The 20,943-nt window shown below is 42.2% G+C and overlaps 1 protein-coding gene across 1 annotated transcript in view; it reads left to right on the forward strand.

The window, feature by feature from the left end:
• Positions 1–20,943, forward strand: part of lama5 (laminin, alpha 5) — an 84,555-nt gene that overhangs the window by 35,890 nt on the left and 27,722 nt on the right. The window contains exons 21-40 of the mRNA XM_034877581.1: positions 116–272; positions 1,521–1,659; positions 3,386–3,528; positions 3,978–4,081; positions 4,781–4,934; positions 5,718–5,881; positions 6,417–6,525; positions 7,685–7,782; positions 8,478–8,676; positions 9,534–9,660; positions 9,812–9,951; positions 10,941–11,056; positions 11,890–12,101; positions 12,934–13,135; positions 15,964–16,108; positions 16,781–16,921; positions 17,247–17,408; positions 18,804–18,911; positions 19,255–19,338; positions 19,934–20,164. Coding sequence (XP_034733472.1) covers positions 116–272; positions 1,521–1,659; positions 3,386–3,528; positions 3,978–4,081; positions 4,781–4,934; positions 5,718–5,881; positions 6,417–6,525; positions 7,685–7,782; positions 8,478–8,676; positions 9,534–9,660; positions 9,812–9,951; positions 10,941–11,056; positions 11,890–12,101; positions 12,934–13,135; positions 15,964–16,108; positions 16,781–16,921; positions 17,247–17,408; positions 18,804–18,911; positions 19,255–19,338; positions 19,934–20,164 — 2,935 coding nt within the window. The remainder of the gene's footprint in view (positions 1–115; positions 273–1,520; positions 1,660–3,385; positions 3,529–3,977; positions 4,082–4,780; positions 4,935–5,717; positions 5,882–6,416; positions 6,526–7,684; positions 7,783–8,477; positions 8,677–9,533; positions 9,661–9,811; positions 9,952–10,940; positions 11,057–11,889; positions 12,102–12,933; positions 13,136–15,963; positions 16,109–16,780; positions 16,922–17,246; positions 17,409–18,803; positions 18,912–19,254; positions 19,339–19,933; positions 20,165–20,943) is intronic.

A 20,943-nucleotide genomic window follows, 5' to 3' on the forward strand; every position in this document is an offset into this window, starting at 1 on the left:
CCCCCCAAAGTTACAGACAGATAACTACTGGTCGGCCGGCACATCAAGATTTTTTTTTTTACTCCAGCTTGTTTCTACATTTCTTGATTTTAAATGGATCTTGCTGTGTCTGCAGACCTCGTCCAGATTACTACTTCCCAGACCTCCATCATCTGAAGTTTGAGATTGAGGAGGGAAGCGTGCTGGATGGCCGGCCGGTTCGGTTCGGCTACAACCCTCTGGAGTTTCCGGACTTTAGCTGGAGAGGTTACGCTCAGATGTCCCCCATCCAAGTAGGAACACACTCCTCACCTTTGACCTTTAGCAAGGGTCCATACACTAATGATTTGGTTGGATATTACAATATTTTTTCCCGGTGGATTAAAGATGAAAGAAACTGGTTTATTAACAGTAAGCATTAGTCACACAACACAATAACAATAGAGAAGCGACCAATCAGCTTCTTGTTTACATTTAACATAGCAGCCACCAAACCCCACCAAAGCGCAGCAACCTGTTGATGGCGCTGTCGATGCTACGTCACCCGGATTTTTGTTTAATTGGTTGAAGGACTATTCAATTGCGTACAGAGTTATTTGAACTATGCCCGTTGGTCCTACCTCTAGTGCAGAGAAAATACAGAGCAGACTCCCCTGACCAACACTCACAACACATATTGACTACTGAACTGTATCTGTGGATGATCTTAACAGTCTGTGTAAGCAGTTATCAGTAAGCAGATAATATGTTGGATTCAAGTTAAGACATATTTTAATATTTCTTTAAATTCTTTAAAATGTCCAAACTGTATTTTTGTGTTTTTCCTATAAATGACTATATGTATGATGCATTACATATTTTTTAAACTGTGGCCCACCATGTATGTTCCTCCTGCATGAACCAGACAGCTTGTTCCATGGCTGAGTGTTGTGTGGACATTTAAAGGAATATTTCTCTTTGGTAGAATTACCAACCTACCAAGTACAGTACATATAACTCCATTTTGATATTATTTAGGTTTACATACGCCTCTGTGTGTGCAGTACTTATACTAAAGCTTTATTCCTAATGTGGCTATGGTCTTGGGTTAGCTATTTCTGAGCTATGGAAAGGGGGACTCCAAAGAGAAATATGTTTTGGGGTAAAAGGGTTTGCTTTCAGTGGTGAAGGTGATGGTTTTAAAGGCTTGGTTTCTTTTTTTGTGTTGGTGTTTCCCACATTCTCCTCCCTTCCTCCTTCATGTGTTCTCTCTTATCCTCCGTTACTCTCCTCTTCCGGTCATGCTTCTCTGTCCTTTTTTTTTCTCCTCCAATTCCTTTTCCCCTCTGTTTATTTCATGCCTCTTCCCTTTTACTTCCCCTGTCCTCTTGTCACTCTTCCACTCCCTTCATCCACAATCCTCCCGCTACTTAACACCTTCTCCTTTTCCTCCACCTCTTCCTCCCTTCCTCTCCATCTTCCCCTTTACCTCCCCCTTCTCTCCATCGTCTCCGTTTCCTTTCTCTCTCTCCTGCCCACTTCACTCGCTGGGCCTTCGTCAGTCCAAAGTGGTGGTGTCGGTGTTGGTCAGCTCTCCAGACCTCTTCCACGTGGTGCTGCGCTACGCCAACAGGGGGGGGTCAGATGTCCGGGGCAGGGTGTCGGTCATAGAGGACGCCCGGAACTACTACTGTGGTAACTGTACGTTCTGAAAGGGAACAGATTGCATTTACATTGCTACATTTTAGTTGATAAAGGAATATAATTTTCTAACCTTCCCCCCTTATCCCCCCCTGCTCGGGCACATCCAAGCCCCTAAACCTCCCCATTATACCACAGTGTTGATGTCTTCTACTGCAGCTAACTCTTGCTTGAAAACCAAAACCGAGCAATGGCAATGTAGCCTCAACTGTTTCTTCAGTGTCTCTTCATTCCCTCTATCCCTGACTCCACAGGCAGTGCAGTAAATGCTGTGAGAGCTGCCCCTCCTCTCCCTTGCTTTGCTCAGGACTTCAGCTGTGTTCCACGTTCCAAGTCAGAAATGCACATTTCTAGTCAGAATTCCCACTGGGAAGCTTCTTCACGGGGTAGATGTTAAACACCTGATATAGAACAGTTAGTTTTTTGCGTAATAGCTAGCAGCTAGCAATTCCTGCCAAATATATCTTATATATAATAGATATATACATATATAAAATGAAGTTGTTTTATACAGCTGTGGTTCCCACACGCTAAGCTGACCCAAGTCAGACCCCAGACTCCCATTGGATTAGATTTTGTCCCAAGGTCCCCAATCTGCTTTTAGAGGATTAGAAAAACTTTTATCTACAACATGAGATTTTGTGTCAGTGGGGGGCAGCAGGGGGGAAGCAGGAGGGTAGCAGGTCAAACATAGCAGACCATCTTCAGGCTAAATGGTACATGTTTTGTTACAGAAAATGTATGAAACGTGCCCCTTGGAACCCCCCAAGGACGCCTGGGGGTCCCCAGACCACTGACTTACAGGACATTTAAATGATCCATGTTTCTCCGGAGGATTTTCTGACCTGGACTTCCAAACTGAAAAAACTGACATTTGTATGATTTTGTATGACACGGTTGAATTTGTATGACAAGGTAGAATTCCTGGTTGGAAATGTGCTTTCTCTTCTTTCTGTATTCCTGTCCTCCCCCCGCGTTCCTGTCAGCTGTCTGTCTGTCTGTCTGTCTGGTGATGGAGGGATGTGTGTGGTGGTTGGTGGTGTGGAGTGGCTGTTGATGGCGGCCTCCGCTGCTCTGTCTTCTCTCACGTTCAGGGCCACAGATCAGTGCAGAGTTCAGGGATTTAATCATATCTTCTACACCCCCCCCCCTCCCCCCCCTTCACACGCCTCCCTCTGCCACCTGTTCATGTAGACTGCAGTGAAGCTTCAGGTTTATGTGAGCGAGGCAGACGTCTATCTGACGCGCTTCATCCTCAGATATGTAAACTCTGAGGGCGCCACCTCCAACGGTAAAATAACAGCCTATCAGGCCAACCGCAGAGGTAGGTCTCCCCCAATCACAAGACAGCATCAGTGTGAGTGTGTTTGAGTTTGTGTTAGAACAAAATAACATTACTGGACACGTATGTGTAAGTGCTTTTCTGTCTGTTATTGTTGAATGTAAATCTTAACTAAAACACAATTTATAGTTTTTGGTTCCTTATTATAAAAAAATAATTTGTTGTAATTTAATTACATTTTAATGTTTAATTTAGTGTTGCTAATTGATGTTATGTTTCCTACTTTTTAACTTAAACATGTGCTGTATTAATTCACTTTTTTATTGCATTTCATTATCTTACTCCATACATTACCTGTGTGTGTGCTTGTGTGTGTGTGTGTGTGTGTGTGTGTGTGTGTGTGTGTGTGTGTGTGTGTGTGTGTGTGTGTGTGTGTTTTCCTAGGTTCAGAACAGTCCAAACAGATCGTCTTTGCTGCTAGTGCGGAGCCGACCTTTGTCAACGTTCCCCAGAACAACTTTGTGGAGCCGTTTGTCCTGAACCCGGGAACCTGGACTGTGGTTATAGAGGCTGAGGGCATCCTATTGGTGAGACAGACACACACACACACACACACACACACACACACACACACACACACAAACACACACACTCATCTGCTTTTACACATATACAGACACTTTAACTTCTAACTGTAAGGGCCCCACTGTAAAATACAAATCACATCAAGGGCTAGACATGTAGAGTATTGACATATAATTGAAAAAGTCAAATATCTTGTATTACTGTATGACAGTATTATTGCATGTCTCATATAGTTCTTCCCACTTACAGTTTGGTCAACAAAAAGCCCTAAAACAGCCAGGAAAAAGTTTCTCACAAAAGGTCACACATTTTTATGGTTTGGCAAGATAATGACCAGAATACATGTATCCACCAAAACACCCGCAACCATGTCAGCACTAGTTTACAAATTTCTTGTATTTATTGTTCCCATAGCCAGTCACACCGTAGTCATGCTGTACTTTACCTTCAGGATTACCTGGTGCTGCTGCCCAGTGCCTACTACGAAGCTCCCATCCTGCAGATCCGAGTTACTGAGCCTTGCTCTTACAGCTCTTCACCTGCTGCAAGCCACAAGTAAATATGCACGTTCATTTTCACTTAAATCAATAAGTGAGAAATAGATCACTGACTTATAGCTAACCAAGGTTTTTGTGGTACCACTTTACAATAAGGTACACAAAAATGTAGGTAGTGACTTAGGAACAAATGAGAAATGAAGGAGGAATGAATGAGGAATTCCTGAATGACTGGGACTCAAGAACTAATGAAGCATTGTGCTTACCTGTAAATTAAGTAATGCTGAGTGGTAGTAGCACAAAGACTGTCTAGCCTGGCTCTGTAAAAAAAGAAAGGAAAGAATACAGATTAAACAAACAAGATAACATGTTAGTATGCTTTAGAGGTGCTGGCTACCTTTGGACAGAGCCAGCTGTTTCACCTGTTTCCAGCCTTTATGCTAAGCTAAGCTAAGCGGCTGTATCTTTGTATTTGCCCTACAGACATGAGAGTGAGACATGAGACTTCTTCACAGCAAACTCATGACCAAAAAACAATGCATGTTTCCCAAAATGTTGAACTATTCCTTTAACCAAAATCTAGTACAGATTTTTATATCCATCTAAGCAAGGTGAAATTCAAAATAAACCTTCCCCGAGCAGGACAATGTCCTCACTCTGACAGTCTTACTCTTCTATTCTTGTGAGGACACAATGAACAAATGGAAACAGATATATTTTATGTTGCCTGTCTGTTGCTCTCTCTGTGTCCGTCTAGCTGTCTGCAGTACAGATATCTGTCTTTGGACTCCTTCCCCTCTTTCTCCGCCAATGATGCCAGCTGCCGTCATGACAACCACCTGCCGCGCCCCTGCCCCACGGAGAGAGTCACCTCACGCCATCCCGACATGGCCGTCTGCAGTGGCTACGATGTAAGAGAGGGGAAAGGGAGACAGAACATGTTTGGTGCAGTAGGGATGTCCCAATCACATTGAAGCCAATATGGTCATTTCTTTGGTATTTTATTATTTATAACACACATTAATTAACATTTGTGTAAATGTGCCAGAGTAAGCCAGTTGGCTAATTTTCAATTTTGGCCAGATGATTTTAGACCATGGCAGCAGGAAGCAACCAAAAACATTATTACACGTTAAAATGTACACAGTGATAAAAAATGCCTGCCAATCAGAAGGTTTTTGGTTTAATCCCTGGCCCTGCAAGTCCCATGTAAAAGGGTCCTTGGGCAAGACACTGAACCCCGGGTTTCCCCCGAGTGTGTATCTGATGAGCAGGTGGCACCTTGTACGGCAGCCTTGGACACAGTGTATGAATGTGTGTGAATGGTGAATTGTTCCCGTACTATGTTACAGAGCTTTAGTCTTTATTAAGACTACTAAATATATATAAACACAGTTCATAATTGATTGGGGATCGGCCATCACCCAGATCACTTTACGCCGATCATTTACGTCAGTAAATCCTTCATCAGTCTAATTAGAAGTGGATTTTATATGTATGTTTTACAAAGAAGCAAAACAGGTGTGCTGCACTGTTATCTAGACAAATACAAGTATCGGATTGGAACGCTGCATCGGCAGATATTTAATATTATCATCAGGACATCCCTATTGTGGAGTATGTATATTGTGTTGTTGAAACAAGAAGACTCCGAGAGGCCTTTTTTAATAACTGCTTTCCTATTTCTGCTGCAGATTAGCGTTGAGCTGCGCGGGCGTCTGCCGTCCCCGGGTGATTATGTTCTGGTCGTAGAATATTCCAGCGAGGAAGAACTGACACAAACTCTGTCTGTCTCTGTCACCGTGCCGGGAGCACGGTCCAACGAGCACCGCCTCAACCTGCTGCACTGCAAATACAGGTACAAGGAACATCTGGGCTCGAAACTGGCTGACTGGCTGATATTTAAAGCTATAGTGTGTAGTTTCTGTCTCCCCCATGAGGAATTCTAAGTAATGATATCATAACTGTTGGCGTGTCCACACGATACAAGCCTTCTGTGTTCGCGCATGCAACAACTCTAATGACAACGCACAAATCAAAAGTTTTTTGGGGGACATCCCATTTTGTTGTGGTATCTGCAACCTCACTTACATTAAAATAAATTAAATATCCTTTCATCTTTTTCTGACTGTAAAATTAATGTTGGTGGGTGTCATTTCACACCCATCATTTTCACATTAGACAGGAGAGGATATGAAAAAGCAAAATAACAGTTGAAAATAATTACAGGGAAGACAACTGGAGATGAACTGTATAGAGGCCATGATGACAGGAGGCTGTGTTTGTTCTGGCTGCAGTGAAACCTTTGGCCTACTCAGCTGCTTCACAGTTTCATCATGATATATGTATGTCATCAGCTCTTAATCACTGTGTCTGTATGCATGTGTGTGTAGCTTCCTGTGTCGAGTCGTGGCCATCGACGAAGAGAACAGAGTGGCCATCTTCTCTCTCCCCGCTGACGCTGAGATCCAGCTGATCTCCGACCGCGCCAGCTTCTTCCTGGTGAGAGCACCCCTCACATGTGTGTGTGTATATATATATATTCTGGGACCCCAAGGGGGTCTTCGGAGTCAATGCACGGGGGCCTCTAAGTTATTGTTAATTTTTGAAATTAACATGAATCCATCCAACATTTTATCAGCAAATATAAACCCCCAGTACTTACTGACCTATAGGTAAGGTTGTCTCTAAGGCCATTTCAAAATGTATTTATTTTTGGAATAAAGTTGTTCTCTCTTTCTTTCTTTTCCAAATTTAAGTTTGAGCTTTTTGACCGTGTTGACTTTATGGTAAACCATGTTAACACCGTCTCAACTGTAGTTTAGAAATGGCTTTTTTAAATTACTCTTACTCTGACAAACACATGAATTAATCAAATGGTTTCTTTAAGTGATCTATCACCAGGGCCAATAAAATATAAGAGACAAGAGATCATCTTATATTTTATTTTATTTAATCCTTTCCAATTTCTTTCTTGTACAAACGTTCACATGCAAAGGTAACAACAGATACATAGAATAGACATTACAGAAAATTAATAAAAGAAAAGGAAAATACCATCAAAAATACAGTTACAATTTATTAAACCAGAGCTTGTGTTATATCATTTTATGTTGTTTTCATTTAATAACTTAATTAAGGGGTCTTTAGCGTTTTTTAGGCCAAGGACCCCTCAGCTGAAAGAGAGACAGGGCAGAGCAGGGACCCCCCACTACTATATCGTATAAATTGAGTTGCCTATTATACTGGGCCAGAGGGATGAAAATGAATGGATATTCATACATAATGTGTATGTCATATGGCTACTTTACCTCACTTAGTAAAGCCTAGCATCAAAATTGTGTCAGTTAATTGTTTGTTTTTTTACACAAATAGTCTGATTAGTCTTTACTTACAATTTCTTGTATTCATGTTAATATATATTTATAAAAATAAAATAAAATAATTTGCAGTAACTCTGAGGACCTCCTAGGGGTCATGGAGCCCCTGTTGAAGATCTCTGACTAAAAGGTCTTAATGGCTTTTTTGTTTTTAAAATGAAATAAAAGAGATTGTCTTGCGAAGGAATCAAACTGGGATCAACAAATCTGGCCCCCTTCCTAGCTTCCCCCCCAAAACTTCTGCATACTTGTGATTCAGAGTGTTTCTTCTCTGTCTACAGCACAAAGTGTACCTGGTGCCTAGAAAGCAATTCACCATGGAGTATGTGGAACCTAAAGTCCACTGCATCAGCACTCATGGACAGTTCTCACCTGACAGGTAAGAACCCAATTACCATTGGTGGAATGTAACTGAGTACACTCCAGTACTGTACTTCAGTCCAGATGTTGAGTTAATTGTACTTTACTTGAGTCTTTTCTTTTCATGATGATGATGTCATTAAACAGACAGCCTTTACTCTTTCTACAATGGGAGGAGAGTTCTGCACTCAGTACGTCTTATTTTAATACCTAAAGGTGCTCTAAGCCATGATGGGTGTCGTAACTTTTTGTTGATGTTCAAAGTATTTCCAAACAAAACAAGACTATCTTGCCCCTCCTTTTTCCTCATCCCGTCCCCTCCCCCTCCCGCTCACTTTTACACTGTGTTCAGGGTACAGGCAGCTAGCAGTTAGTGAGGAGATGTTTTTTACAGTGTGTTCAGGGGACAAGCAGCTAGCAGTTAGTGAGGAGATATTTTTTACAGTGTGTTCAGGGGACAGGCAGCTAGCAGATAGTGAGGAGATGTTTTTTACAATGTGTTCAGGGGACAGGCAGCTAGCAGATAGTAATGAGATGTTTTTACAGTGTGCTCAATGACATCACTTAAAGCAGCTTTAAGTACATTTTCATGATGATACTTACAGACCTTTACTTAAGTAACATTATTTTAACAGTGTTGTATTACTCTCACTGAATCCTTGTTCCACTGCTGCAGATAATACCTGTACTGTAACTCCCCCCCTGTTTGTGTAGTTCCTCCTGCGTCCCGTCCCGCTTCCAGACCCCGTCAGACTCTCTGGTACTGAAGGAGGGCCAGAGCTCGTCCATGCAGGAGCCCGTCCCAGCTCCTCCTCTGCCTCCCCAGCAGAGAGATGAGTCGGCCTGGATTGGAGGTGACCGCCCCCCCCTCGGAGCTGATAACAGCCAGCACGTCCGACTAGATTCACTGCAGGTACAGACGCTGCCTGACGCACATATTAATCAACACGAGGGACAATTCCATATACATCTCTCATAAGAGCAGACTTGTTCAGATCCACTCCTGGGGTTTGGTCCACTCAGTCTTTGGAAAGGATGGATTTTAATATATATTTCCAACCTGCCAGCTGTCATGCTCTGGACTAGTGGTTTGGTCATTTTCTTTGTCTATGCATGTGTGTTGTATGCATATGTGTTGTAATTCTGTATCTTATTTAATGTTTTCTTTTAAAACCATCAACCTGCTAAGGACTGCAGATGAAAATTAGCCTACATAAATCTGGCACATTATTATTATGTGCTCATGATAATTAATGTGCATTGTCCCTTTTTAAATAAAGAAACAAAAAGGAACTATTATACTTGATGCTCACTAGTTGCACTATAGATGAGAATCTTACAGGAAGTATTATTAGTATTAAAAGTATTATTAGTAAGTAGTTTTATACTTTGTTCTAGATTAAAACCATGCAACAGAATCAAAAGCAGATGAACTTGATTAAATTAGGATCACCTGGACCAGCTGCACTAAGAAACCTGACGATACAACTGAAAACCACTGTCATTGTTAAGCAGGAGGGGGTCGGTTTTAGAGATTGACGCCATCGTCATGGGGCATCGGTCAGAATGCAAAATGTTTAGGCAAATGATAATGGCTAACATCAGAGACACACATGAGTTGGAGAATCTGGTAGAAAAATATTAAAATTAAAACTTAACAAAGTCAAAGTTATCTGCATTACAGATACATCTGCCATCATAAAAAACACCATCACCGCCCTCATCTTTGTCTCTTTTCCATCTCTTCCTTCAACTTCCACCATTACCCAGAATGCAGCGGTGTACTCGGCCCGTGTCCATGCCCTAGGGCGTTACGTCTTCATCCTGCACTATCACCAGCCGCTCCACGCCAACTATCCTGTGCAGGTGTACATCAACGGTGGACGTATCTGGCAGGGTAGGAGCGCATAACGAGTGTTTATGTTATGTTTATATGTTAATAATATGTTTTACGTTTATGACACTGAAAGTGAATATATACGTATGACTAAGTAATATATTAACAGAAATAGATTGAGCCAGTTTCCATGTGTTTTCTTGTATGTCAGGCCAGGCCAACGCCTCCTTCTGTCCCCACGCGTACGGCTGCCGTAACGTCCTGGTCTCTGAGAATCAGATCATTCTGGATGTGACGGACCACGAGGTCTTCCTCACAGTGCAGATACCTGCCGGCAGGACGCTGTGGCTGGTACGCTTTTCTGCCATGCTTTCAATTCTCAAGTCTGACTTCTCCTTTATATTTATCTCTCTCTCTGTCTGGAGTCCCTTTGCTGTCGAACACATGAATCACCAATACCATTCTAACGATTTCTAAGAGATTTAGAGTCCGTTTGTTTGGACAGGCTGTCTTCAGGCTTACCAGCAGCTCATTATCTCTACAATAAAAGCACCACATCTTTATGTAAAATTAATTTTTAAAGCTATTAAAAGGAAGTCTACACGTTTCAGCTGAGGTCATTGAAGCTGTTCACACCTGACACATAATTTGCATGGTCTTTCAACATAAAAAACTATGTAATGGAGGGTGTAGAAAAGTAATTCATGCCCAGCAGGAGAGTTACTCAATTTCACTAGGGGGCATTCTAGAAAATGAAAATCACATCAAAGGCCTGACATGTATAATTTATTGACATGCTTTATTATGAAAAGTATTTTTTGTTACATTTCTTTGTCATTTTTGTTGCTTTCTCCGACACTTTTGCTGCTTTTTGGGTATTTCTTTTTGCATTTTTGTTGAAATAAAGCACTAAAGTCTAGAAAAAAGTATGTTAGCCGTCATAGAGTTAAGCAAATCAAGCAAAAAACAGTCTTTTTTAAATTAGGCTGCCACACAGCTGACGCTGTTTCTCAATCTGAATATTAAAACTCATTGCTTCTAAGGGAATTTCGAAGTCAGCTAAGTCAGCAAATATGCCAACTTTTGCTCTGAGTGCCTCGTTACTGAAAACAGTAAACCTGTATCAACATGCAGGCCGAATTAAAACCTTCATGGGGCTGTGTTTGGCCCACAGGCCTTAAGTTTGACACATATATGTTGTGTAAAAGTTCTAGTAAGTGCTAGAAAGAAACTGCAGACACTTTGTGATAGGAAGAAACATACGTTTGTGTTTATAATCTGAATTCTTAGCAGAAAGGTATTTTTATATCTGGTCTGTATACTGGGCTGTGTCTCTGCAGGATTATGTGCTGGTTGTGCCTGAGAGCAGATACAGCTCCAGCTACCTGAACGAGGAATCTCTGGATAAATCCTACGACTTCATCAGCATCTGTGGCCAAAACAGCTTCTACATCAAGTCAGTATCTCAAAGCTGAATCTTTACATATTACATTTTCGTAAGCAAAGAAAAAAACACAGAAAATGTATTTGCACTTTGTCATTTTGGGAGAAAGAAAATTATATTTTAAGTTGCCATGATTTCCTTACTCATTGAGTTCAGATGATGTGTTGAGTAAAGAAATCAACATTTTTAAAGGAGCCCTTTAATCGGCGATTGGTGATTACTCAATGGTAGGAATTAGTAGGAAATGTTTCAACAGCTCTATACTTAAGGGTGTATCTTTGGGTTCTACTTTGGGGGGGTTGAGATCTACACCTATCTAGCAATGTTTTGAAGGGGGGGGGGGGGGGGGGGGGGGGGGGGGGGGGGGGGGCAAACTAAAACCAGGGCGTGTGGTTGCTGTTCCCATGGAAATGTTGAGCATCAAACACTTCATTTGCTGCATTCTAGTGACATTTGCACAACGTTACAACAAATATTTGCTTGCCACAGCATTTAAACAAGGGGTTACAAGGGGTTGGAAATTACTCCTATTATTGTTGTTCAACTCTTTATATTATCCAGTTTCACAGCGAGTCAGGAAAGGAAAAAACACAAATAAACTATTTTAAAGTTTTTTTAATTATTATTTGGTATCTGCTTGGTGCATAAACTCCAGTACTTGCGATAGCGATAGGAGCGTTTTAGGCAGTATTGGAGCCTTTTCCCATACTGATATCTGTATCGGGACATCTCTAGTAACTACAAAGTGAAAATAACCACTATTGCTAAAGATAGTGAAAGGTGCAGCGTCCACATCAGTTTGCTTGGACAGTTTGTAAAATAATGACTCTCCCTCTCTCCTCCAGTCCTTCCACCGCCTCTCCGTTCTGCCTCAGCTCGGCCGTGTCTCTGTCAGCCTTCTTCAACAACGGGGCCATGCCGTGCGCCTGCCACGAGGTCGGAGCCCAGAGCGACACCTGCGAGCCGTTCGGCGGCCAGTGCCACTGTCGGCCCAACGTCATCGGCCGAGACTGCTCCATGTGCGCCACAGGCTTCTGGGGGTTCCCCAACTGCAGACGTGAGTTGAGTTGCAGATTGAGTGTCCAATAACGTGCAGGTAACAGGAGTCTAATATTGAAAAGCAACACAAACACAGGGTTGCAGTGAGGTGCTGAGCACTGGACGTAGACGTGTCAATAAGAAAAAAGTGATTCGCCCTCTGGCTCCATAAGCAGCTCTCTTTTTATTCCATTCAAAACTTAAAGGCAGACACAACCATACGGACTATATAGGCCACACCTTTTGTAAATTGAAATTTGATTCAATTTGAATTTTGTTATTGAAATTGAGATCTCACTACATAGTGTTAAAAGTTGGTGGTTTTTTTTTGGCCCAAATGATGCTACACGATTTCCTAATCACCATCCGATGTCCAACAAGGCGTGGTTTATATAGTATGTGTGGTTGTGTCTGTCTTTGAGTGTTGATTTGAATGTCGGACCCTACGTCGTCGCCTGACGTGTACCTCTCGAAAAATGGAACTACAGTTGCTTGGTAGGTTGCATTTCCCCCCCCGACTCATCTCTTGGTTCTCCTTCTCCATCAACAACATGAAATCAAGGAGAGGGTTAGCTTCTCCTGCTGCAGATGTCTTACCGTGGTCAGAGAGAACAGGGGAAACACTTTGTTTCTCTCACTAGGACTCTAGAGTCAGTACTACTCACTCTACCACACACACACACACACACACACACACACACACACACACACAAACACATCAGCCTTGCTATTCTCTGCTCCGCGTGGAGCCTCCACACATGTCATCCTTGTAATGTAGACTTACTTCCACTGATCCAGACAACTGGTCAACAGTCTGGAACTAACTGTATCCCTCCTCGTTTTTCCTCCAGCCTGTAACTGTGGTTCGAGGTTATGTGAACCGGTGACTGGCGACTGTATCTGCCCTCCGAGGACTGTGCTACCAGAATGCACCCAGTGTGAGCCCCAGACGTTTGGCTGCCATCCAGTGGTGGGGTGTGAGGTCTGCAATTGCTCCCGGCCCGGCGTCCTCTCCCCAGATGTTACCTGTGACACCCTCAGCGGCCAGTGCAGGTACAACAAGACAAGATAGACAAGCCAGATTAAATGATTCATTATTATTATTATTGCCTCAGGAACAGTGTTTCTGGCTCTGGATCCAGCTTTTTTTTTTGCAGTGATCAGAGCACAACAGCTTTCCCTCTCAAAATAAGAGCCTTCCCACACTGACATCACTGTGTGATTGCTTTTGGAGGGGGGGCAGCAAGTTCAGCTCTCAAATGTCAGGCCTCTGTTTTGAAATACCTAAAAAGGCAGTTATTTCTTGCCCGTTTTGTCTCGTGACAGGATCTAGGCTTTGACTTTCTCACTGGCTTGATTGCTTTGTGTTTTGCCAACTCTTGTCTGTGTTCTGTGGTAGCTGTAGATTAGAAAACGTCAGCTCCTTGGGTTCTTCCTCCAACAACACAACAGCTGACTGTCCTTGACCTTATCTGCCTGCCTCACTTATTCCTCCTTCAGTCTTCATATCATGATGATTGACCCCTTTGTCAGTAATCCGTCAGCAACTTTTATGTTCACAACCACTGGTGGACTCGGTGCCCCCAAGTTCGAAAAAAAGAAAAAAACGCAACATCCCTCTGGTATGTTCTTAAATGGAGAACACAAATGAAAAACAAACAGAAAGGCCAATCAGCAACAGGTGGGACAGTGGGATGCAACGTAATGTCGGCTGGCCTGCATGTTAGAAAACTAAAGTTATGTTTTGCCTCCAATAAATAAAGTGGATTAAAACATATCATGGAAACTTCATATTAACCCGTACAAGAAACTCCAAGGAGTTTAAAGGAATAGTGAAATGTGCATATTCACGTTCTTGTTGTAGAGGGCAAGAAAGTGAATACGTGTATTTCGCAAAATCCTTTAAGCTAAACATTCCAGACCCTGAGTGACACGGATCAGAAGAGCATCAAGGGATTCCTGAGAGACAAAGACAGAAGAAGAAGAGCTGTATCCATCACTCTAGTTATTGTACTATTTAAATCAAACAGCTAGAAATATAAAGTTTTCCCCACACTTTCATCATCATACAAATATCTTGACTTAAGACCTGACAACATGGTATTTAAAGTGAAAAGTTGGTTCACTCATTCAATTTTAAGCGCTTATATTCTGCTAAATTTTAGGTCCTTAATTGTATTTTGAGGTTGTACCAGAATAGGTTTACATAGTTTCATTTTCAAAAAACATCCTATTTTTGTTGTACTGCACATTGCTGCAGATCCTGTTTTCACCCTGTGTGTTTAAGTCTCTGTTTTAGCTACAGAGTGAGACATCTCACTTCTATACTATATTTGTTGGGAGCTGCACATGCTCAGTTGCATAGATAACTCTTTCTCCAGCTTTGGTCAGTCCAAGGCAGGATTAGCTGGGAAATTTTTTCTAGACGAGGGCCACTTTTGGAATACCTGCAGAACAGGGACAAAGTAGTTCTTTTGGAGATTATGGTCAACTAGTGGCTGTTGGAACAGTGTTTGCCATTGACAACGAGCTAGCATGCCACCTCGTCTCGGCTAGTGACGTAGAAAGCCGTGCAGATGTTGAACAGCTCACCCGGAGACTGACAACAGAGGACATTCAGAAACCGGATCAAACTCTAAACAGCATGGATGGTTTTTTTCAAGTTTTTATGTGTGTGACACAAAATAACACCCCAAATCCCAGAAAAAGGGATTTTTCACTATAGGGGCACTTTAAATTAAATTAATCTGTAACATAGACTGAAGTGGTAACTGCTACAGTATTTCAGCTTTCTCTTTCACATTATTTCATACGTCAAGATCAATATTCGCAGCCAAAAACTGTAGCTATCTGCCTAATTCCCTGCCTGTCGCCCTCTCTGTCTTTCTCTCAATATAGCTCTCTATTTGCTCCTGTCTTTCTTTCTATAAATTTATTTTTTGCCTTCTAAACCATCTGCCAACTTTTTTATCTTCCCATCTTCCATCACCACTTTGCTCTTTCCTCTCTTCAAATCGGTCTTCCAGTTTTTTTTGTTGCTTCGCTGTAAGCCTCAAGGAATTCAAGATGTCTTAAATTGCTATCATTACACCCTTACAAACACACACACACACACACACACACAAACACACACACACACACACACACACACACACACACAAACACACACACACACATATATGTGTCAGCTTTGTTTGGACAAGACAAAGATGTAAAGCTGTCATCACCTGGTCATCATTAACACACACACACAGCTGCATTTACCCTGCAGTCGGTTAACAAACACAGGCTTACTGCGCAGTACATGTATGATTCAATGTACCTATATGTTCTATAAAATAGAACAGAAATAGGTGCAGGAAACCGGAGCAGACAGGGCACTTCTTGAAGTTAGTTGTACATAAAACGTGACATTGTAGACTAGAAAAAAAATATGACGCCAAACGTGGCAAAAAAGGTGTGACTCACCTAACATGTAACTTTAACGGCCTTTCAGACCAAAGGCAACCGTACAGCTATGCTCTGAAACCCAGCGTTCCAAAGGCGTTGCTCAACAAAGTTGCAGCGTACCACTGGCAAGCTGAAGATAAATAAAATAAATAAATTATAAATTGAAGATGTGCCTGAAAGTTTTGGTCTTTTAACCTTAACTCTTCATAGCTAGCCAGCTATCGTCCTAAGCTACATGCTAACTTAAGTGTTGATGCCTGGGCAGTATGCAAGTTCCGTACGGGACTACAGTCCAGCATTTACCCTTAAAGGTCAAAGGTCAAAGGGTGTAGCTTTTTAAAGACAGAGGAACAGAGATTTACATTTGACCCATAGACCACATAAGATGATTACGATGTATAGATACAAAGATAACTACTTTTTCTTTCCAGATGTAAGAACAACGTCGTAGGCCGACAGTGTGAACGCTGTGCTCCCGGTTTCTATGGCTACCCCAACTGCAGGCCATGTGACTGCAACGAGGCAGGAACCGAAGAGGAAGTGTGTGACTCCTTCACGGGACAGTGTCTCTGCAAGGTGGGACAAAACACACGCACATACACGCACACACACACACACACAAAAACACATAAACGCACACACACACAGATACACATACGCACACAAACACACACACACACACACAGATACAAATACACACACACACAGACACAGATACGCATACACACACACTTACGCACACAGACACAGATACACATACGCATACAAACACACAGACACACACTAAGACACGCACTCACGTGGGGGCGGCTGTGGCTCAGTGGTAGAGCGGTTGCCTGCCAATCTGAAGGTTGGTGGTTCGATCCCCGCCGCTGCAGTCATTGTCGAAGTGTCCTTGGGCAAGACACTGAACCCCGAGTTGCCCCCGGTGCTGCGCATCGGAGTGTGAATGTGTGTGAATGTTTATCTGATGAGCAGGTGGCACCTTGTACGGCAGCCCCGGCCACAGTGTATGAATGTGTGTGAATGGTGAATGTTTCCTGTAGATGTAAAAGCACTTTGAGCAGTTGTTAAGACTGGAAAAAGCGCTATATAAATACAGCACATTTACATTTACATTTACACAGATACACATACGCACACAGACACAAACGCGCACAGACACACACAGATCCATATATACACAGACACACACGTCCTCCTTGCCTTACAGTGTGTTCTTACATGCTGTGTGTCCTCCTCCTTTAGGAGAATGTCCAGGGTTCCCGATGCGATCAGTGCAGAGTTGGTACGTTCCATTTGGACCCCACCAACCCAAAGGGCTGCACCAGCTGCTTCTGCTTTGGAGCCACCAATCGCTGTCGCAGTTCTGACAAGAGACGCATTGAGGTACTGACTCTGACCTTTTTACCAATGACAAAATGCTATTAGTATGCAGAATTTGTTCCCAATTAATACATTAGTGGCTTTGTCTATAATATGGCAGTAATATGAGTCTCCCAGAGCCCACGGTGACATCTTTACTCATACAAAACAGCAGATCTTCCCTATGGAGGAGCTGGAACAAGCAAATGTTTTGGAAAATGATGGAAAGAAAAATAATGATTCTGATGTTTTCCTCACTTGTCTTCTGTTGATCCTCTCCTTAATCTTTGCTGAGTATCACTGCTGTGAATGATGGGTGTGTTGTTGAGTGTTCCTCTCGTCTCTGTAGGTGATGAACATGGAGGGCTGGGTGTTGCTCAGCGCAGACAAACAGGAAGTCCCGGTTGCAGTGTATCCGGGTCAGGACCTGGTAGAGGCCGACCTCAGCGACGTGCCCGATGTCTACCAGGACCTCCACTGGCATGCACCCAAGACCTACCTGGGAGACAAGGTGAGAGCAATACCACATTTGAAGGCGGTTGGGAAGGAGGGAACAGATTCTGCCATTTATTTAATTCTAATTTTTTTTTTCGAAATATGAGTTTCCAATTGCAAATACATTTACTCACAATTAGTTTTAATCTTTATTTAAGCGTGATTTTTGTACTTTATTGTTTTAAAGACTGACTGTTTGCTTTTAAATGCTCAGTGACCTCATGAGCAGACTCAAACAGAATCTGCAATTCTTTAATTTGTTTTAACAGTTTCAGGTCCAGAATGAAAATCTGGGGAATTCAGCAGACATACTAAGTTATATTTTAAATATTGTTCAAATCTGCTTAATTCTGCTGCATCAGATTCCATATGGACCTGTGTATGAGTTACACATCAACACAGTTAGTGACAGTAATAACAATTTAGTCTTGTTGTAACTTTGAGCCTTTAGTGTCTCTTTGCCTTCATCAGATGCTCTAAAACAGCTGGAGATGTTGAAGTAGATTTGTGTGGCTTCATCTAATGCAGAGGACACATAAAAAAGTATATATATGTATATACTGTATATGGCAAGACATTTAATGTCAGCTTTCAGAACTTAACAGTTTCTGATACTATTATAATAATTGATACCTATTTGTTATGTAACAAAAAGGTATCAATTATTATTGGTCAGTGACAATAAAAGAAATGTTTGATACTCTTTTTTCCTTTAATGTGACTTCCAAAAAAAGAGACAGCCTGAAGAGATGTATTTGTCTTGTGTTGTGCAAAACAAACAAGGCAATAAGGCGTGATATAATGTTCAATATATATAACTCTTAAAATAACATTAATATAGACAAATGTACCTGATAAATGTACCTTACCTCCATCACATAAATGCATTGATATAAAACATGAGAAATACAACCTGGGGCTTGGTCCCGACTCACACACACCTACTGTACATTATAGTATATAGACACACAAACAGAAATCCCACATCGTCATCCAGAGACTCAGACGAGGTGTTCGGATACAGATCAGCGTTTTGTCTAGACCTTTAAATCCACAGCTTTCTTTTGAGATTCCCCCAGCATTACCTAGTCTGCAGGCTGAATCCTGTCACGCTCCATAAAGCAGCTTCAAATGCGAGCTTGGCCAAAGCCTGCATGGTAATCATAGACCATCAATATATATACAGTCTATGATGGTAACCATGGACAGAAAGGCCTTTTAACTTTCAAAGGCCTTGGATCTTGCTTCTGTTTGACTGTACAAGTCTGAATGTAATCCATTGTTAATGCAAAAGCATAAGATTAAATATCTGTCTGCTTTTCCTGTCTCATTATTCTTAATGCTTTATTACAAGCATTAACGTTTTTCATCTTAATATCTCTAAACCTAACATGTGTCCCTGTTTCCCCAGGTCTCATCCTATGGAGGTTATCTGAGGTATCGTCTCCACACTCAGACCATGAGAGGAGACGTGTTGTCTCTGCCCGCAGAGGCCTCCAGGCCTGATATCATTCTCAAGGTAACACACACACACGCGCACACACACCCTCACACACACACACATACACACACACACACACACACACACACAAACACACACACACACACACACATTACCTTGTTTCACATACCAACATACCAGAATTGTGACACACACACACACACACACACACACACACACACACACACACACACACACATTACCTTGTTTCACATACCAACATACCAGAATCGTGACACACACACTCAAACACACACGCATGCATACACACATGCACATACCCGCACACACAAACAAACACACACACATGCATCTTGCATAACTGCACACTGACTTTTCAGTGTATTGTTTCCTGCTGCAGGGTAACCAGATGAGCCTGGTGTTCATGGAGCGAGAGTACTCCTCACCTGAAGAGCCTCACCTGGGAATAGTTCACATGGTGGAGGTAAACATGCCCTCATGGGACATTTAAGCTAATAAAATAAGGACAAGCCCAGAGATTTATGCCAGAAGCTGAGTTTTACAACACAGTGCACACAGGCTGGCAGCAACTTGTCAGATGTTCCCTTTTTCCAAAACATTGTGTCATGCTCTCCTTTTTTATCATCGGAGGCCAATCATTTTTTCCTGAGATGGAAACCAGAGCTCCAAATTCATTAATTATTCGTGTGAAATCAGGTTATACAGTATAATCTTGTCACCCGAAGCCATCTAGAGCTGCTCATGTGTAATAATCATGAATATAGTACAGCTTCATGTACTTTGGAAAGCCCCTAAGTTGACCCTCTTTTCAAAATATAATATGAGTAAAATAAGCAATCTTAACTCAAACACACCCTCATGCATAGTCCTGGATACTATGCATTCAAAGAAAGAGATGATTTTAACTATTTTAAAATTGATTTTCAGCTAAAGTAGGTGGGATCTGATATACTCCGATATTCGCTGATACCGATACCAGCATGTTCGGCGGTTTCGGAGGTGTTAGGCTACTCATACTAGTATCTGTATCAGAACATCTCTCCTTCCTCTCCTCCCAGGGAAGTTTCCGGCACGCTCAGACTGGTAACTCTGTGTCTCGGGAGGAGCTGATGATGGTCCTGGTGGGTCTGGAGTCCCTGCAAATTCGAGCCCTGCACTCCCAATCCGCACACTCCGTGTCGCTCCGCGGCGCCGTGCTGGAGGCCGCTGAAAACCTGCCTGCCGGTCGCCATGCCAACAATGTGGAGATCTGCATGTGTCCAGCCAATTACCTGGGAGACTCGTGTCAGGTGAGGGACCACGACCTTGTTTCCCAAACGCATCGTAATGTTTTCTCACCACCAATATCTTTGGAGGGAATCGCTAGGTGTAGATGAAACCTAACTGAACAAAACTTTAAGTCATGAACACTGTCTGTGACGAAAGACGACCTCTGCAGGCAGGTAAAACTGGCTGCTGGAAATCAGCCAATCAGGAGCGGCACTGCGCGCTGCTGCTTGCCGAAGAAGACAGCTTAAGTTTTTGTTTTCGGGTAAAGTTTGGAAAAGAGCTGGCGTCGAAAGACTGTGCAGATATAGATTAAAAAAAATACAGTGTTGCTGTAATTATTGCTAAGTTCTCAGATTGTGTGCGTGAAACTACCAGTAAGTAATAGCCTGATGTTGTCACTCGTTTCTTACCTGTGTCTTACTGTGTATATTTCGCGGCAATAATGTTGCAGCACGTTGCTGTTTGTATTATGGCGGAGACTCGTACAGTGTTTGTTTAGAACGCTGCATATTAAGGGAGGTGTTGCTTTGCAAGCCTTACATTTTCTATTGAAGTCTTTATGTTCTTACACAATGTGTAACGTTTGTGTTAAGGAGGAATTCTGCCGCTCATAAGTATTTGTTAAGCTGAATTTAGCATGTTATATGGTTGCAGTTAATAAGTAGCAAACTTCAATTCAATTCAATTCAATTTTATTTATAGTATCAATTCATAACAAGAGTTATCTCAAGACACTATACAGATAGACCACACTCCAGAATTTACAAGGACCCAACAGTTCTAGTAGTCTCCTACGAAG

This window comes from Etheostoma cragini, chromosome 7, assembly GCF_013103735.1.
Source record: "Etheostoma cragini isolate CJK2018 chromosome 7, CSU_Ecrag_1.0, whole genome shotgun sequence".
Classification (NCBI taxonomy): Eukaryota; Metazoa; Chordata; class Actinopteri; order Perciformes; family Percidae; genus Etheostoma; species Etheostoma cragini.